General features: G+C 37.7%; 1 protein-coding gene across 18 annotated transcripts in view; it reads left to right on the forward strand.

The window, feature by feature from the left end:
* The window catches only part of TRIP12 (thyroid hormone receptor interactor 12), a 138,709-nt gene that overhangs the window by 49,959 nt on the left and 68,504 nt on the right, over positions 1-20,246 (forward strand). For 11 of the 18 annotated variants that reach the window (XM_060624038.3, XM_060624034.3, XM_060624040.3 and 8 more), the window contains exons 3-4: positions 5,251-5,376; positions 6,221-7,023. In XM_060624038.3, coding sequence (XP_060480021.1) covers positions 5,251-5,376; positions 6,221-7,023 — 929 coding nt within the window. The remainder of the gene's footprint in view (positions 1-5,250; positions 5,377-6,220; positions 7,024-20,246) is intronic. The other 7 variants (XM_060624046.3, XM_060624047.3, XM_060624049.3 and 4 more) reach the window with 2 other exon arrangements.

A 20,246-nucleotide genomic window follows, 5' to 3' on the forward strand; every position in this document is an offset into this window, starting at 1 on the left:
TAGTTTGTTCCAGTAGTTCTCAACTCCGTCCTGTCCCATCTAGTGCTCCCTCCCACTCTGTAATGTGTATCACATAACGTAAATCTCTTTATTATGATGCCCCTTTTGTTTATCAGTTGTTTTCCTTCTACTTGTTTATTTTTACGTTACGTTTTATATATTTAGAAACATTTTATGTTTCTAAACTGTTTAGACGGATATTTTGTGTTTCTTAATTCATTTCAAGATAATAAATAAGATCTCCGTAGGTAAATGCTTGGGTGCCTTGACACAAGATGGCACTGTTTCCAGACGCTCGCATCTGCGTCTGAGTTTATTGAATGTGACGGCTACAGGAACATGCTTAAATGCCACAAGCAGCATTTTCTTTGTAGACTTCTTCAGAATGATACGTGACCCATGGCAGAGCTGCCAAAAGGTAATCTGTTGATTCCCATGGATGACTGGAGAAACGGTATATAAAAACCATGCAAAACGAATAGAAGCCGAGAAGTTATGAGCATCTGTTTCACCTATATCCTGGCCAGATTTCAAGTTTTCTCCTAAGGGTTTCATATATTACCAAGGCTACTTGCGGTCTGGGTCATGGGACAGCCTTTCATGGGGTCCTGCTGTTCTGTATACTTGCGTGGCTGGCATCTTTTACCTCTAGGTCCACACTCGCTAAATGGCAGTAACACCCTGTTCCCTAACATGTTTTCAAAATGTTCCCTAGAGGGGAGAGCCAGTGATGTTTAAAACATTGTTTTATGAGATAAATAAGGAGTTCTTTACCGTAAATTACAGAATCCATTAGGCTGGCATTTTTGCCATAACTAAACATGGGAACACTGGTCAGACTAATCAGCTTCCATTTTGTGATCAGAATAGAAAAACAGTGCATTTTGCTGAGAACATTAGTGAGCTTTTTGTTTAAAATGCTTTAACTGAACTTTCCAGCCTGATGATTGCAAATCAGTGACTTATTTAAAACGTGCATTTAATTTATGAACATTATAAACAAAGCATTTAATTTTCAGAAGACAAAATTATGATGTTAATTGTGTATATAAAATCTAAAGGCATAAAAATGCATGTGTGTCTGTATACACATAAAAAACATTTGGAGATTTAATGAAGCCCCGAATAATTTGTTTGGTAGTATGTACATGTATTTGAATTGTGAATATGTCTGGCACGAAAAGTAATTTCAGACAAAATTTAAGACGTGATGTATTAACTACTCGTAACTAGTCACTCATTTTATCTACCATTAAGAGAAGAAGAGCTCTTTGATACAAGATTTTGCCCTTTCTTAGATGCCCTCTGGATTAGAGATGGTTTTTAACCCTTTGGACTACCAACTATTTTAATAAATAGCAGTAAAAGTAAATTAAAGTATCTAGAAAGGGGCAGTCACTATGATTTTCCTAAAAGGCAACAAGAGGCGTTTGACTCTTGGAAGCACATAACCCAGAGTTGATTGGTCTGTTCTCTTGTCAGCTGGGTTTGTTTAATGTGATCTGGCCCTTATACACTTGCTAAATAGGGAAATGATGTCAATACAATGTGGAAGCACTGTTGGCTCATAGGCAGTATTTCCTCCAGTGGTAACATATGGACTGAAATGGGATAGCCTTTCAATTAAAGTGGAAGATTTGGTTATTTATGAAGATCTTATGAAAAAGCTTAAAAATCTTACAGAAATGATTTAAAGAATTCATTTGCAGGAGGTGCTATTTCAGTGACTTCTAGAACCACCACACTTTGCCTGGTTAAACACGCTAAGGAAGCTCAAAACCATTTACTCCTGTATTTATAAAGGAAGAAAATGAGAAAAAGGAAAGTCTCCCCCGGAATTGTATTTTTTTAATTTTGTTGAAGCTGGTCTTAAGAGAAAATGTCTAAAAATTCACACTCGAAAGGAGAAAGCGCAAATATAAGATCCCAAAGAGTGGACCAACTGTGATTATTTGGTGCAAATGTTAGGGGAGATTTAATCTTTAAAGTTGGTGATGTTTTTGTCAGGAATGTGATCATAAAATAACATAGGTTTGAGTGCACTATGCCTAATCTTATTTTCACCATTAGCCCAATTATTTTTAGATTTTGCAGAAAGTGAGCTTTTTCCTCAGGAATATCCATAGGATGATATAAAAGCTCCTGAACATACACACCCACCCATTTATCTGCCTATCCTTGGGTTGTATTTTACTAAATGGGCTCATTCTGGTGCTATCACAAAGATTTTGTCATGAATTTTACTGTGTTATTCTTGCAAATTTGATTTATCGTGGATATAAATTTTACTGGGTCTTAGATTATGCTTTTTAATAAAGATTAATGTTGAGCACTAAGGTCTGATGAATCAGGGAGTTGTTGAAATGAGCTAAAAGGCATCATGGCTTGTTAGGTGCTGCATACTGTGATATTCTGATTGGGTATGCTAGATTAGGTGTTATTATTTTATGGAGATTTACTTTACAGTATTCTGAGCTTTAATAATTTATAAATGGGCATAATAAAGCAGAGCCCTACTTTGGGAGGCCCCATATTGTCTCTTTATGGTACCATCTGTTTGCTTACTCTCTTGTGGTAAGCCAAGGACTGGCATGCTATGTATGACCCACGGGACAAATCCAGCTTCCTGCCTGTTTTTGTAAATAAAAATTTGATTGGAACATAGCCCTGCCCATTTATTTACATATTGCCCACAAAGCCATAAGTACTATCCTTTACAGAAAATGTATTAAGTCCCTCTTAAACAATAGGCAGAAGAACAGTAACAATCAGTATTTTGTATCTTAAAATATTTTTAACCAGGCCTCAGTGAGACTATTGCGCTTAAAGTAATTTTAGGAAAGGTGCAGTCAGATCATTGTGGGCGTTGTTGTATTTAAGCTAGTTTTGTGAGTTTCACTTTCTAAGATGGGTGGATTTTTTTTTTCCTTTTGTAATCTAATGTTGAGCATTGAACTGATAAATTCTTTAGTTCCTTGAAGGTGTGAGTAAGGACAATAGAAATTCAGGAGTTGATTTAAGTCGCTGTAAAGTTAGATGTATTTAAGATCAGGGAACAATTTATCTACTGTACAAAGAGGAGGACAGCTACTTCTACACCACTGTAGGCATTGGGTTAATGTTGGTCAAAATCTGTTGACAAAGAGAATGAATTCCCTTCCTTCTTTTGAGACTTAACTAGGAATATGTTAATGATTTACATTTTTTAAGATTGCCATTTGAATATTTAATTGAACGTTATCACAAAGTAGTCTAACTTTAGACTTTAAAGTTTTCTTTTAAAATGATTTTAAAATTATAATCAAGGAACATAGCAAGGGGTATTTTAAATTTTATAGTGAAGTAGAAATTGTGATTTAGTTAAAAAATTAATCCTTAGCAAACTTTACTAAAATAAGAATGTAGAGAACTTGAATGACATAATTTATAAGTATTGTTCCATGGATATTAAATTGTACACCCTGAAAACAGAACATACCTTTTAAAAAGTAATTATGGGATGATTTGAAAATTTACTCATTTCATTTCTTTCTTTCCTTTTTTTTTTTTTTTTTTTTAATATACAACTCTCAGATCTGTTAGTAGAAATGTAACAAAACCAAAAGCAGTTCCCAGAAATTAAATCTCTATATTAGGAAACCCATGGGTTAAAACAAAATTTCACTCTGCATTGGAAGACTATTTAGGAAAAATGCACAAACTAAATCACAGTGGATAAATCTTACAAGGTTCAGCTTGGCTACACAGAAAAAATATTAAGTAGCTTGAAAAATACTTGTATTCATTACTACAGTCACTTGAAAAGACTAAGCCCACAAGACGAAGACACTTGAAAAGACTAGCTTAGAGTTTTTTAGTAGTTGACCTATTCTAGTAAGCCTTTGGAAAGTTCTAGTCTATCATTTATTAGAATCTTAAAAATGAAAGTGGTATTATGGATCCAAAAATATTTCTTTTTTATTGAGAAGCTAATTTCATATCTTCTTTCAAGAATCCAGTATTGAACTCTTCTGGAAAAATGGAAGAAAAAAAATAAGAGACGAGAAACCTTAGAGCATCTTTTTGAAGAAATGGTGGAACTTGTATGATATGTTAAGAACTCTGTGGCATTCTTACAGATTCAATTAGAATCATCATGTGAGGTTTCAGTGACTGATTTATAAGTTCCTTTGAGATGATGTTAGAATTAAAACCTTTGAAAGATTTTTTTTTTTTTTTTTTAACAGTAAACAGCTTTGGTATTAATGAGACTTTGTTATTCTCATTAGAATATGCTCTTTTATGTTCCTTACATGAAGGATGGATGTTGTCTGTGAATTACAATAGTTGCATCTGTTACGTTAATACCCCTCACCTCTGTAACACCAGCTTTTCTGGGTATATATTAATGCATGCTCTCTTTTTATTGCTTATGTAAATCTAATGTAATCATTGCCTGAGGTTAAAAAAAAAACCTAACCGCTGAAAAACAGTTTATTCATGTCCTGCAAACTTGCTCTTAGAACAATGCTGGCACAAGAATATGTCTTATTATAAATATAACCTAACCATATATCAATGATGGAATCTTTTGAACGTGTTTGGAATATTTTGTGGTCAATTCTTTATCTCTTTCTCTAGGACTTGGTTTTTGTTGTACTTTTTTTTTATTGATTAGTACATTACATTCTTAGCAAATATCACTCTATTGATTTCATGTAAGTTTATTTACTGTTGAGTGCTTCTGATGATTTTCTGTGTAAAATCTGTTTGCGAATTGATTTCATCTGTCTCTGCATTTACTGTGCTAACCTGAATTCTACAAATTGGGAATCGGCAGCATTGTAGGGATGGGTCACAGACTGCCTCTTCCCCAAAGCTTTTAAGCTGTTATACTCACATTATCTAGTAAAAGTAGGGTTTAGATCTAAAGTCTGGATTTGTGCTTTGCAAAAATTTAGCATATGTGAATTTGCAGTAAAACTGTTGAAAAATTCTTTGTTGCTTAAGTAACTCTAATATTGCTACTCAGTCATGAAAAGTGGTAATAAGATTGATTTAACTCTTGGGTATTGAGTCGGTTCTAAGGCAAGTTTTTTTGCAAGGGTATTTGGTAGAGCAATAACTTAGTTTTGGAAATATTTGGGAAAAGGGTAGTCAATAATGAAGAATTGGGAGGCTTTTTAAAAAAATGAAAACATATTTCACTTTCAGTGCTGTATTTGCATCTCAGTGTCCTGATAGATTTCTGTTTTGATTTTCTGCTGACAGGTCACATTTAGGGCAGGCAAAACATAAGGGATATAGCCCTCCTGAGAGTAGAAAATCTAATTCTAAGGCACCCAAAGTGCAGTCTAATACTACTTCTGAACTGTCAAGGGGACACCTTTCTAAAAGGTAAATCTTCACATTGCTTGTACATTTTCAAGGCAGAATTATTTGCATTTAAATCATTGCATAATATTAAAATTTAGCAGGTTATCCCAAAATGTTGTGATAGGTATTTTCATTGTTCCCTGAATGTAACTTTGAGGGTTAATAGTTGATTATCTTTGCAGTGATGTCAGTGCAGCGGACTCTAGACAATGCAGTTTTGCCCTTGCTTAGAGAACCTGTTTGTTTAACAAACTTTTATAGGCATCCGAAATGCCATTTTACCTTTTTTTACTGAAACCCTTAGGTTTTTTATTGTTTTTTGTTGGCAGAGCCAAAGGTCATTGATTTCTTAAGATCTAATTGGTAGGAGTCTTTTAGAAAGGAGTAACACAATACTATAAAACTTTCTTGCCTTCATTTGCATACAAAAATGCATACATATTAATGGTTATTTAAAGCTTTGACAAAGAAGTTGTATTTACAAATAGAGCGTCAGTATTCTAGCTTCAACTGGTTCTAAGCATTCTTTTTCTTGTAAATTTAATTCATGTTTTGTGATTGGGGGGGGGGTTAGTGTCAGTAATCTTTGGGCTGAAGAAATGCCCTGATCTACAAATATTTGATCATGTCATCAAATATTTAGCCATTTAAAGTTACACCTATTTCCCCCCCCCCCCCCAATGCCCCCAGTTTTGAACCATTTGAAAACCTGTATTTATTAAGCCCTGGACTCAATCAGGAAAACTTTTGCACCTTTTTTATTTTTAAAGCATTTATTGCATAGATTTGAGAAGTTAATAAGTATTATACGACAGGTTTAATCATGGCCGGCTGATACTAACTCTCTCCTTATCTACCCTGTCAGAAGCTGCAGTTCATCATCTGCTGTCATAGTTCCACAACCAGAGGATCCAGACAGAGCCAATCCTTCAGAAAGGCAAAAAACGGGGCAGGTGCCTAAGAAAGACAATTCTCGAGGAGTGAAACGCAGTGCTAGTCCAGACTACAACAGGACCAACTCTCCCAGCTCTGCCAAAAAACCGAAAGCACTTCAGCGTACTGAATCCCCCTCAGAAACGAATAAGCCACATAGTAAGTCAAAGAAGAGACATTTAGACCAGGAGCAACAACTGAAATCTGCACACTCGCCATCGACAAGTAAGGCTCACACCAGAAAGAGTGGGGCCGCTGGCAGTTCACGGAGTCAGAAAAGAAAGAGGACAGAGAGTTCTTGTATAAAGAGTGGTTCTGTGTCTGAGTCCACTGGTGCCGAAGAGCGATCTGCAAAACCCACCAAGCTGGCTTCAAAATCCGCCGCCTCGGCCAAGGCTGGGTGCAGCTCCATCACTGATTCTTCCTCTGCCGCCTCTACTTCCTCCTCCTCTTCCGCTGTTGCCTCGGCCTCCTCCGCCGTGCCACCAGGGGCCAGGGTGAAACAAGGAAAAGACCAGAACAAGGCCAGGCGTTCCCGTTCGGCATCCAGTCCCAGTCCCAGAAGAAGTAGCAGGGAAAAGGAACAGAGTAAAACTGGTGGCTCTTCAAAATTCGATTGGGCTGCTCGTTTCAGCCCTAAAGTTAGCCTTCCTAAAACCAAACTGTCTCTTCCAGGGTCTTCTAAGTCAGAGACATCAAAACCTGGCCCTTCTGGATTACAGGCCAAATTGGCAAGTAAGTGGATGGCGACATCTCTTTTTAAAATGAAATGTTTCTTGGTTTGTCAGAAGTGATTATGCTTTCAAGGTAGTCAGATTTGTTTTGCTTTTTTTCCGGCCTGAGGCAGTCTCAGGTTTATTACCGGATCTATTTGTAACAGTGCATAGTAATTGATGCTGCCTTTAGTTTGAAGGAAACCGGTAAGAAATGCTGCCTTCTTATTATTACTAAGTGGTCACATTTTAGTGCCTGTGTCTTTCTCCTTATAGTTCTTAAGTTATTTCCTGTTATCAGGGCAGGACATCAAGTTGGATTTTCTATAAGCACACCAGAAAGTTATTTCAGTTATGAGTCGCTTTGGACCATGATCAAAAATCACATGGTGGGTTGTGTTTTGGGGATGATACATTCTTGATGTATGGAAATAGAGTGAGCTAAGTTTTCAAAATAAATGTATCCTCGTATAAATTAAGCCTTATTCACATGTCCTGTTTTGTGGCCTTGAAGGAGTCTGGTCTAAAGATGAATACCTCTTATGTTCCCTACACTGGCTTTGTTTTGTCCCACATAAATGGGAAAGAGTGTTGCCCTCTTGAACCGCGGAAGAGAGCTAACATTCGGGAATAATACATTTCAAGCAGAGAAACAAACTAGATGGGAGATAGGGATCTTGAGGCACTTTTCTCTTTCTCTTTTTGTCAAAAGGCTTCTTCAGGGAAGCCAAATGTTCGTGTCATTAGAATGAGTAGGACTGGTGGCGGCCCTCTTCAGTTACATGATTGCTGTCACACTGAAGGGTGTTCTTTTCTTTTTCCTATTTTGAGAAATCTAAAACACACAAAAGAATAATATAGCCCTTATGTATAGTTTTTTTTAAGCATTTAATTTTTGTAGTATTTATCCAGGAAGCTTGCTTTTGACCGTCTTTTTTTTCCTTTTTTTTTCCTTGCCCTCATAGAACATTTTAGATTTATATTTTGATAGGGCTAGAACCTTTTCTTGGTTCTTGACAATTCTATATAGTGTGCTAGTATTCTTGTCAAAGTTTAGCTAATATTGAATCAGCCTAACCTAATATTGAATCACAGCCAATTGTCAGCACTGTTTCCTTTAACCCTACTATCTGTACTTTCACTTGATTCAATATTAGCTAAACTGTGATAGGAATACTAGTAGGCACCACATAAAATCTTGTCTTTAATCTGTACCATAGGGTTATTGTGAAAATAACATCTTTTACGTTGCAGCATTTTGTTCAGTTTGGCATTTAATTTTAATTTTTTAGAGTTTATTTATTTTGAGAGAGAGTGCATGCAGGGGTGTGGGGGAGAGTCAGAGTAGAAGGAGAGAATCCCAAGCAGGCTCTGCTCTGCCAGCTCAGAGTCTGGCATGGGGCTCAATCCCACAAACTGAGATCACGACCTAAGCCAAAAATCAAGAGTTAGATGCCCAACCGACTGAGCCATCCGGGCACCCCCAATTTAGTATTTTAAATACACCTTCCATCTGTCTAAAATCTTTTCAATTTCAAGGTACAGATACTGGATTAATATTAAGATTGGTATCTTGAGGGGCACCTGGGTGGCTCAGTCGGTTAAGCATCTGACTTCAGCTCAGGTCATGATCTCACAGTTTGTGGGTTGGAGCCCCACATTGAGCTCTGTGTTGAGAGCACGGAGCCTGCTTGGGATTCTCACTCTCCCCTTCTCTCTCTGCCCCTCCCCCCCCAAAATAAACCTTAAAAAAAAAAAAAAAAGATTGGTATCTTCAAGTCAAAAGGGAATTAAAAGCCAGGTAAAAAAGGGCACAGCCAGCTGTCCCGTTGGATCTGCCAAGGTTTTCTAGGCACTTGGAGTTAGCTTATCCCTTTTATACCTCTTCTTCTCTGTTTTTAAGGAAGTAGAGAAGTGTGAGTGTGTGTGTGCGCGCGTGCGCACGCGTGCGCATACATATGTACACATGTACATATGTACGTACCCATTGTAGTAGCTGCGTGACCTCCACAGCCATCAGGCCAGGTTGAGTTCGTGGCATGTTCAGTGGAATTTACTTCTCCACTTCTGCTTTCTTCCAGTTGGCTTTACTTGAAGAGCTTACCACTTTCAGCTCTTTTTTCTGGGGAGTCCAGTGCAGGGTTGAGTTCAGATTGTTCTCGAGTGTCATGTCCTCAACTCTTCTTGGTCACTCGTTTTCTTTTCTTCAGTCTGTTAACAGGAGTTTTGAAAGAAAACCCAGCCCCCGGTGGGTTGTCCGTGGTTTCTCTAAGTGAGAAAGCACTGAATGTCCTGTTGCCACCTACCCCTCTGCTGTAATAAAACAGTCTATGAAACTCACTCTGCACGTGGTCACAAACGGAGTAGTTTAAAACTCACCTTGGATTATCTTCCTCAGTGTCACAAAATCTCTATGTGTTGTATGGTCACAAATACCACTTTCCCATTTTCACTACCACTACCCTGGTTCTGAGCCCTACGCTGTTGAAACAAGAGAAGGTGCAATTCCTTAGCATCTGATAAGTACGAGGTATTTTACATAGGCCATCCACTTACTTTTTTTTAAAAAATGGTGCTTAAGGATAGTTATTAAGGAAATGTATTTCATGAGGTGAGAACTTGCACGGGTAACGTGTCTCACAGATGGCAGAGCAGCGATCGGAAGATGCAGGATACGCGTGACTTGAAGCCACTGCTTCTCTTTGCCGCTTCCTTTGCAACCTTGTGAGCTCTGTCTTGTGCTGATACGCCGTGTTTTGGGTCGTTAAGAGACGTTAAGGTCCCAGAGGAGACGAAATCCAATTTGATCCTTCTTTACTGGTATTGATTCATCTTTAGAGGTGAATGTTGTGTGAACCCAAGGATTTATATCCTACCATTCACTACAGATTTGTTTATTTTCAAATAGGTGAAAATCATTTCAGAACAAAATAGTAGGGAATATTTACGTGTAATGTTCTTACAAGTGCCTGATAACTTGTAAATAGTTTACACGGATCATGTCATTTACTCCTCATCAGCCCCGTGTGGCAGATACTATTCTTACAGGTAAGGAGACTCAGGGACAGTGGTCAGGTTGCCTGCCCAAGGTCACAGAACTTAGAAGTGATAGAGCCAAGAGTGAAACCCAGGCCATCTGGTTCCAGAAATCAGTCATGACACTAGAAGCATAGGATTGAGTAGATTGGGTGAGCTAAATCTAGGAAGGCTTCTTGAAGTCAGACAGGGCAGGGTGGATTTTAGGCATGATTACGTGTGTCACTTCGGGAAAGAGTTTGTAAAGTAAGAAGCAATACCGCGATAGAATTGACAGTACTTGGTAATTTTACTTAAGAACATAGGGGCAAAGTAAGGTAGTTTTTGGGGATCTCTTGAGTTTCAAGAAATGGCATTTTGGGGATAGTGAACTCTTATTATACAGGTAAAAACCCTGGGTTTGAATTCTAGTTCTGCTCTTTTATCAGCTGGCAACTGTGGGAAAGCTTGTCATCTTTTCCTTATAAATGGGCATAATCGTTTATTTGAGGAATAAATGAGCAGACTTAGCATAGTGCTTATTAGTATATGAGATGCATGATAGAATTTAGAGTGTACACTAGAAGTTGAGTGTCTTAAGACAGAAAACATATTCGGCAACCTTTTGAGAATGAAGGACTGATAAATCCTAGCCTTTGATCAGTTTGAAGTATAGCTATTTTTAAATTTGGAAGGTCTTGATTTAGTTATATTACTTCTTCATAGTTTTGTGTGTTTGGGCCAATCATTTGGCTATAGTTACAATAGCAGCCTAGTCCCTGATGTTATATGTAAAACAATATTCTTGCGAAGCATCAATAAAAGAATGTAAAAATAACTGTAAAGTTAACGTGCCATGCAAACATATAAAATGGTGACTTGAGAGTTACTGCCATATATTTGAAGGGCTCTTTATGCATGAGGAATCCCCCCGCCCCACCCTGCACGTCAACCCGGGGACAAGATTAGATTCAGTGGATAGAGGTTGAGAGGCAGATTTCTGATTAGTGTATCTCGGGGAACCAGAATCTGCAAGTTACCCGAAAAATGGAGTAGACCACTTTGTGAGATAGAAAGCATTCCAAGTTGGGTAGTTATTTGTTTTCTTCAACTTGTTAGCATTCAGTGAACCTGTTAATTAGAATATGGTATGTTTTCTTAGGTAAAGGCTCACTGATCTGATTGGTCAGTAAAACTTCATGGATCAGTACTTACGTGATACTTGGTGAAAACTCATTTCCCACAGCCAAATACTACTCCAAATACTACTCCGGGAGATGGAGCATACGCGTTAACACATTGAAGGCTGTGAGAAACCTCATGGTAACTTCTGCTTAACCTCGTAGTTTACAGATTTGCCTGACCACAGGTCATTACCTCGGGAGACAGCAGTAGTCCAAGGAGCACCTTTGGGAAATGATACAATACATTTAGTTGGGACACTTAAGCAAGAAGACCTTTCCCAATGTGCTGTTTCGGCAACTGTTCACAGACTGATGGGCAGGTTCCTGCTGAGGAATTAGAGTTGGCAGGAGAACTAGTGAAACAGCCACTTTTGTGATGGGCTTCCCAAAGCCTTGTGGCTTGCCAGCTGCAGCTGATCAAAATAGCTCAGTGGCAAAGGTCACACACTGTATCAGTTGGTTGAAGTCTTGAGAATGCCCCAGAAAGGATAGATAGTGTTACGTGACAATTTTTAATACGCGTTAGGAAATTATTCTTGCTCTGTGTTGTTAAACGTAAGCAAACAGACCTTCTCAAAATTTATGTAGCGTAAATGTATAACCAGTGGGGCAATGTAATGACTCAAATGATTTTGGAAACTATTCTATGTCTTAATGTATCTCCAAGTGTTTTTACAATTATTAATGGCTTCAAGATCTGTTTTGCTAATTTGCCTTTTTAAGCTAAATTTGAAATAATAGGACTGTTTCAAAGTACGTGCTGAGTGTAGTAGGTGATGGATGGCATAGAAACGGAAGAAAGTTTGTGATCAAAATCTGGGCTGTTACAGAACTTCTTTATGGAAAAACGTAAAGATATTTCTAGTCTGATATGTCTGTTTGCAGATCTGGTTTCCTCTCATTAGTTGAGTGGACACCATGTGCACATTATTAATAACATAGCAGCAGTTATCAGCTTACTTCCAGCTTGAGTTTTCTACTCTTCTGGTGCCTTGCATGCAGCCTGTGGCCATTATTAGAACTAGACAAGAACCAGGCGGATGCAGAATTCTGGGAAGGTAATTCGGTCTAGATCAGGACTCTACCGTCAGCCCGAGACTGAGACATGGTGCTTTGCACCTCCAGCCTGGAAGGAAGAAATCAGAATGAGTTGAGAAGGAGAGAATTTAAGAGTTACACTCTTGGTTTCACCTAGAGTCTTATAGGGTCATACATGCTGAGCTTATATAATTAAATTATTTTTCCACCTCCTGAGGTGTTGGCTGAGGAGCTTAAAGGGAAAAGAATGAAGCGGTGACAGTTTTCTATATGGTGTAAGACAGCTGTTGAACTAATTTAGCAACTTAACACTGTAATAATTCTAGTATGTAATTACTTTGAAAAATCACCAATGATTCCTAATAATTTTGAGGCTTTAAAAAAATTAAATTAGGAAAATTAGTTGCCAAATTTAAGAACATTGAATGGAAACAAGTATCATCAGCTTCTTTGTTGAGAAGGCTTTGTTTTATTTTACCCAGTGAATTTTAACCAACCATGGTATGTATTTTTGTATGCCACGTTAGAATAAGAATTATTTTGGTCAGATTACGTTTTACTGAAGTTACATATAAATTGATTAGGAGAAAACAGTCTTCCCGCCACATTGCCCTTCCCCGTTGGATTATTTTGGTATCTGTTTCCATGTGTTTGGATTATGTACTCATGTTTATTTGTTGCTTTTCTCCCCCCTCCAATGTGTGCTCTGTTACACACCCTTTATGAAAGTTACCGCACCTCTGTACCCACCAAGCACATACTGCATACACTTCCCATTTGCCCAGTCATGATCAGTGCCTGATGTTTGTATGGAGACAGAAATGCCATTTACAGTTGTGTCAGAAGGGTTCCTTTCTTAAATATTTTTGTTTTTCTGGATTTAAATAATTATTTTGTTGATGTTGTTTTCCTTTTCTGTGAACCCATTACTCCAAACTCTTTGCTAATTGTCTAAATCTTTTTCAAGCTGTCTACTTGTGTTTGTTACATTTTCCTAAAGAAATAAAGCCTCTGGATGGCTGTTCTTTTATGCCTGTGCACTGTTTTTATTTAGTCAGGGTATTTTCTTCAGTCTTTGGTTTCTTCAGTCTTTGGTTTAGTTTGCTGTTGATAGATCCCACATCGTCTTTCCTGGATTACTATTTTGTGTGATGGAACCTCACTTCCACTTGCTTTCTAAGAAAATGGGCGTACAAGATTTTTAAAGGCCTTTTATTTATTGATTTTTCAGATCTTGAATGTCTGAAAGTATATTAACCTTGATACTTGTTTGAATGAACATAGAGTTCTGAGTTAGAAATTATTTTTCTTAAGAATTTTGAAGAATTACATTATTTTTAAGCGTTTTTTACTGGAAACATTCTGATTCCTAATCTGTTGTATATGTAACCCATTTTTCTGGAAACTTGCATTGTCATGATACTGCCTTCCCTTTGGGTTTTCATTTCTTGTTAGGGTACCCCGCAGCCCTGGTTTCCCTTGGGACTCTCACTTTAAAACCTGGATTAGAACCAAGCAAACCGAAATGGTTGTTCACTGTATCCTTGTTTCTTTCTCTTTCTAGATCTCCTGTTGTTTTGGATGATTATCCTCTTGGAAAGTTCTGGTCTTTTCATTCTTGATTTACTTTTTTGTTCTGCTTTCTGGTAGATTTCTTCAACTTCTTCCAACCTTTCTATTGAGTTTTTTTTGTTTGCTCTCTATTTTCAAGAGATTATTTTGTTCTCATTTCCTTTTTGTTACGGACGCCTTTCTTTTTTTGAGGACATTAATGGTGAGTTTTCTTTGCACTATTCTCTTATGACCTTTTTTGGGGGAGGGAGGTTGGTTTGGTTTTGATTTTCATACCAGGAAATTTCCTCAGGCTTTGGCAATTCCTGGTTGTTTCCTCATACTCAAATGTATGGGGACCAAAAATCCAATTTGTAAGCTCTGAGCACAGAGATGAGATTTGACTGAAACTCATTCTCTAGTGATCTGGTTGGTTTAGTCATTACAAAACCTCCTCTATCATTATTTTTAGATCTTTTTCTTTGGTAAAATTCCACAGAGAAGATTCCTTTATGCTCCTGCCTGGAGTTAAAAGCTGACCTGACCGAGGTCTGGGGGCTGAGCAGGAAAAGAGGCCACCTGTCATCTAATATGTCTTGTTGATGCTTGATCTTCCTGCCCTCCTCTTATTTTGATACGGTGCACCTATATGCAACTCTGTACTTTGAGAATTTCTTTGTTTTATACTTTCTTAAGAATAGAGGTCTTGTGTTTTGCTGGGTCAGCAGAGGGACAGTTACCCAGCTGTACAAGTGGGGGAGGGGATCTGGGGATCTGACTGCTTTATAAGCAGCCTGTCAACCAATCCTCAGTTTTAATTCCAGAGCATATCCCAGAGGTACCTGGTACCATCAATTCCTGAACCTTTGTGAGATTTTGAGTGGCCCTCTCATTGGCAATTTATCTCAGTTTTCTGGACTTTCTCGTGCTAAAATTTCTGCTTTTCATCTTGTAAAATTGTATTGCGATAGTAATCTATTCTTCTCATCCTTGTGATTTTATGCCTCAGATTCTTTTTTTTTTTTTTTTAAGTTTATTTATTTATTTTGAGAGAGAGCAAGCAGGGTAGAGGGCAGAGAGAGAGAGAGAGAGAGAGAGAGAGAGAGAGGAGAAGAGGAGAGGAGAGGAGAGGAGAGAATCCCAAGCAGGCTCCTCACTGTCAGCACAGAGCCTGATGGGGGCATGAATTCACGAGCTGTGAGATCATGACCTGGGCTGAAATTGAGTCAGATGCTTAACTGACTGAGCCACCCAGGTGCCCCTGCCTCAGACTCTTTTAATGCCATTTTAGTGGAGCTCTAGGAGAGGACAGAAGTGAATGCATGTGTATTCAGTCTGTCTTTAGCCGGAAGTCACATACTTTTTCAAAAGTTGGAGCTTGCTCTGTGTGACAGTAGAATGCCCTAATATTATAAGCCAGGCTCCGTGCTGGACCTGCGACACACACTAAATTCTATCCTTGCGACAACAGAATGAGGTAGCATCCATGTTTTTGGTATGAAGAAACCAAAGTGCTTTTATTTGCCTACACACTTATTAATAGATTTTTTCCTCTCAAAAAAACTATATCATTTTAATGGCTGTAAATGGATGTACTCTCATTTAGCTCATTCCCAATTTATATTGTTCTAAATTTTTAAATTGACTAGAGCTTTGTAATTTACATCATTATCTCCTTGTTAGGTTTCTGGTTATGTTCTTTTTAAATACTGATTTATTTTGAAATTGCCCCTAGAAATATATGAATTTACATTCCCACTAATAGGGTAAAATGCCAGTTGTTCAAATCCTTATTAGCTAATACTGTGTTCTGCAGTTTTTATTACTATACTGGTGTTTATTTAACCATTCCCTATTATTGGACATTTAGCTCTTTTCCAGTGTCTCATTATTAAAAACAATGCTTAGATGAGTATCTTTGTATATGTCTAATGTTTTTAATTTGTATTGCCAACTCCATGCATGAAATTGCATTGACTAGGAAATAAAAACTTGGCTTAGAAAATTCCATTTGGGAATTAGCTTACTGTCATCTGCAAAACTTATCTTTTATTGTTACTGAGTGATTTTAAAATAACCATCTATGATCCCTTTTAATAGGATAGGTTACTTTCCATTTTGTGAATTTATTTTGGTAAAGTAACCATTAATTAGTAGGGATGTATATACTTGAAAGTAGACACGCAACACTACCAAGTTCTACCAGGTTCTCACAATTCTGTTTTGGCTGAAGGAATCAAGATCTAGTTACTGAAAATTTTCCCACTGTTAGTTAATTCTCTTTATTTGGTTCACTTTTTCCAGTAGCAAAATGGCCCCATTGCAGGATTCTAAATTGAAGTCTCCATGTGGGATAATAGTCATGTTATTTGGTTTTTCTCTTTATGAAGAAAAAACAAGTCTTTCTGAAAACCTTTTGCAATAGATTCAACATGTGTAAATAAATGGGTACTTCATAGCTTTTTAAAATGTATAAACAAATTGGGGATTTGTGTTTCAAAAATCATTCCTGATCATCCTTTGATGACTTTAAATATAAATGAATTGATTTTGAATACCCTTGTTTAAAATACTGGTTTGTGTACCTTATTCATTGGTTTGTCTACTCCATTTTAAAATGGAGATGTATTTGTTATCTGTGGGAATATTGCAAAACTTAGAAGTAAAAAAATCAAAGTAACTAATAATCTAGAAAAATTAGGACTGAAACTAATGCTGCTTAGCTTATTTTTCTAGTCTTATTTTTCTTTTCTTTATTTTTAAATTTTTTTTAATGTTTATTTTTGAGAGAGAGTGCGAGCTGGGGAGGGGCAGAGAGAGGGGGAGACACAGACTCGGAAGCAGGCTCCAGGCTCTGAGCTGTCAGCACAGAGCCTGACGTAGGGCTTGCACACATGAACTGTGAGATCATGACCTGAGCCAAAGTTGGACACCAACTGAGTCACCCAGGCGCCCCTTGTTTTTCTTTTTAAAACACAAGAGGTTTTTGTTTCTATTTTTTTTTGGGGGGGGGGGGACAAGTTTTTATTTTTTAAATATTTAACTGATTTTTGAAGTTTAGATGAGTCCATATACTGTTCTTCCTTTTTCTCTTCAAAGTCCAGGTCAGTATATATTTTCTGTAAAGTCCCATAAAGTAAATATTTTAGGTTTTACTGGCCACATAAGTTTTTTGTCACATCTTCTTCTTTTTAACAACTTACTAAAAATGTAAAAAACCATTCCTAGCTAGTGGGATGCACAAAAACAGGCTGCCAGATGGATTTGGCCCATAGGCTGCAATTTGTCAACACCTGCCTTTTTATAATTTTAATATAATTCTGTGTTATATAAGGTAAATAAATTCTATGACATATATTATATGATATGTGGCATACATACATATATACACCAGTCAGTTCACATGACTGGTAAAGTCAGGAGATTGGTTTGCTTCAGGCTTGGCTGGATCCAGGAGCTCAAATAAAGATGACCCTGTCGGTCCCCAGCCTGTGTTACGGCTCCCTCACCCTACCTTCCCCAAGATTACTATCCAGTCATTAATGAATTTAGCTTGTAAGAAAGCCCCTCATTTCCCTGGGCCTTGAACAAATCACTATTGTGGAGGTAGAGTTGTAATTTTAACGCTTTTCCAGAAGTATAGTAAAGATGTAGTAGCCTCTGTTTTGCTTCAAAATAAGCTTAGGAATTGTGTAGTTGGCTGGGTTACGCACCTTTAAGCAAGTCAGTTAATATTTTTGTGTCTGAAAAGTAAGAATAATCATAACTTTATATCTGAAAGTGCTTTTGAAAACTAAAGCCAGTCTAATATTGTGAAGACAGTATGTTCTAGGGCACCTGGGTGTGGCTTAGTCGGTTAAGCATCCCGACTTTGGCTCGGTCATGATCTCGTGGTCTGTGAGTTCAAGCCTCCCATTGGGCTCACTGCTGTCAGCAGCAGAGCTTGCTTTGGATTTTCTGTCCCTCCCCCCCCTCCCCCCATCTCTGTCTCTCTCTCAAAAATAAACATTAAAAACAAAGAGGCTTGATGGTATACTTCATTTAAAAAAAAAAAAAATGTTCTAGAACTGACAGCTGAATGGCCAAAAGAAAGTTAAGCTCTCCCCATTTCTAGGCAGAGCTTGGTTTGCCACACTACTTCAGCTTTCCTTTTTCCCCGAAAGTTTGACATTTCTAATCTTAACATGTTTTAGATTTGGGAGGGAGAATTTGTAGAGTTCTTCCAACATTTGACTTGATTTGCCTAGAAATACTGAAAAGTTATTAATTATCACTCTTTGCCAATTGTGAGGTGTTCCCCTGTTCCAGATTTGGGAGCAGAGATACATACAACCGCTAGTTTTGTCTCCCATCCTGGGTGCAGGTAATGTTACAGATAGAGACCTCTTTTCCACCAGAGCGTTACATGTAGCAGCTCCTTTACCATTGGATTGCCTTTCAGAAAACAGAATGTTTGGGGTTCTCCTAGTTTATCAGGCTAAATGGAGTCATGTCACGTAGCCTGACAGCCATTTTACTTTGCAGCGGGATTATAATATCAGTTAAAAATATCTATCTACTCTGTTGTTGTGGTTCTCCTTTGTCCTACTTTTCTGTTTAGTACGTTTCTCTTAAATTTTAACACCAAGAATGGATGAAGATTGTGGCACATCCATACAAAGGGATACTTCTCCACAATAGAAAGAAATGGACTACTAATCTGTGCAGCAATGTGAATTCATCTCCAAAATACTATAGGACTCCCATTTTTATGAAATTCTAGAAGAGGCAGTAATGCCAGACAGGCACACGAGTGGTGTCCAGAGGTCCGAAATGTGGGGGAGGGAATTAGCAGCAAGGAGCATGAAGGGACTTTTTGGAGCGATGGAGACGTCCTGTCTTGATTGTCGTGTTGGTTATATGGGTCGGTACGTTTGTTAAACTCCATATTGAACCCCGTAATTTAAAGTGAGTACATTTTATCATAAGAAAATGACATATGCGTGAAATTATTTAAAAGAAAGTTAAACACTGAAGTCTAAAATAGGGCATGGGTAGTGAAAGTGTAAAAGTTTGGTCAAAAACTATACTGTCACCTCATTAGCAATAGAGGAGTAACCCACAGTGTGTTTATTTGAATTTTTGGGGGGATGTCACTGAATAGATACAAAAATGTTTGCTAATGTCCATTGCTGTATCACGGTATATGTATAAAGACATTTAGTATCATATTAAGTAATATTAGTGATAATAACAAGGGATTTTAAAGTGCTTTAGAGGTAAAAACACTGTGGAGTGTTCATATGCAATGTGCACTCATTTTTTCTGTAAATTGTACATTTTTAGTCTATTCTAACTTAGTTGCACAATTCAAATAGATGAGTGGAATCTTTTCTAAAACATTATTTAAAAATAATTTCTGAGTTGTTTACAGATTAAAAAAAGAGTGATACTAATTAGCTGAATACATTAAGCTAGTCCTGGATTCTGTCCACGTGCCATGTTCGTCTTGCAGATGACAGGGTGTATGTCCAGGCAGAGGAAAGCTAGTATAGGGTATCAGGCATAGATTGGTGATCGCACCGAGGAACTGTGGTGATATGCTGTGTAGAAAATCAGTCTAAAAGCAAAATTGAAATTTAAGAAACTCTTAGGCCAGTCTTTCCCCAATTAAAGTTTCAGCTTGGTCCTTTTATGCTAGTTTGAGGAGTCTGCGTAAAGTTTCCCGAAAGTTACTCTGGGGGAGACAAAAAAAGGCGTGGAAGGTTTGGTTTAGATTTCTAAATGGTAATAATGCCTGTCTAAACATCGATTTTTGTCTTCATAACTTCTGTTTGGTATTTAAAGATTCTTTAGTAGTGTGCTGTTTTTACTTAGCAACTTTTATTATACGTGGTATGGGGACCATCCCAAGTTAAATGAACTGAAGTTTTAAGCAGCTAGAAGCCCAAGAAGATGTCTGGAATTTTTTGTTTTTTTTTTTTTACCACCTCTTATCCAGGCTGTTACTGGTGTTTTTATCCCAGTCGGGAGTAAGGAATTTCTGATCTTTCCACTGTGAAGCAGTGAAATGGTCCAAAACATTAGAACTTCCTGGGGGAAATAACAAGTGAGCTAGAGAGTTGTTATTACTATGTAATTAGTCTCAGATAAAGGTAAGGGCTCTGTCAGATGATGCTGTACTTCTCCTGGAAATAGGCTTTTTGACTTTGGAGACCTTTCACTGTTGGAGATCTTTGTTTAGGTCCAGCACACTGCCCAGCGTGTCATCATGGATGATAGCGTTGTTGGGGGGGGGGGCGGGGGGGAGGGTGAACAGCACTCTGACTGCGTCACCGTTGTTTATAAAATAGTAATAAACTTTACCTTTACCTAATGCTGTACCTTTTTAGGTTCTGTTAACCCTATAAAGGGTATCAGTTAGCTTCTAGAATGACATGTGAAGTGTGCTTGATTTACTTTTGACCCCGAATTATCC

The sequence above is a fragment of the Panthera onca genome, chromosome C1 (genome assembly GCF_046562875.1).
Source record: "Panthera onca isolate mPanOnc1 chromosome C1, mPanOnc1 haplotype 2, whole genome shotgun sequence".
NCBI classification, from domain to species: domain Eukaryota; kingdom Metazoa; phylum Chordata; class Mammalia; order Carnivora; family Felidae; genus Panthera; species Panthera onca.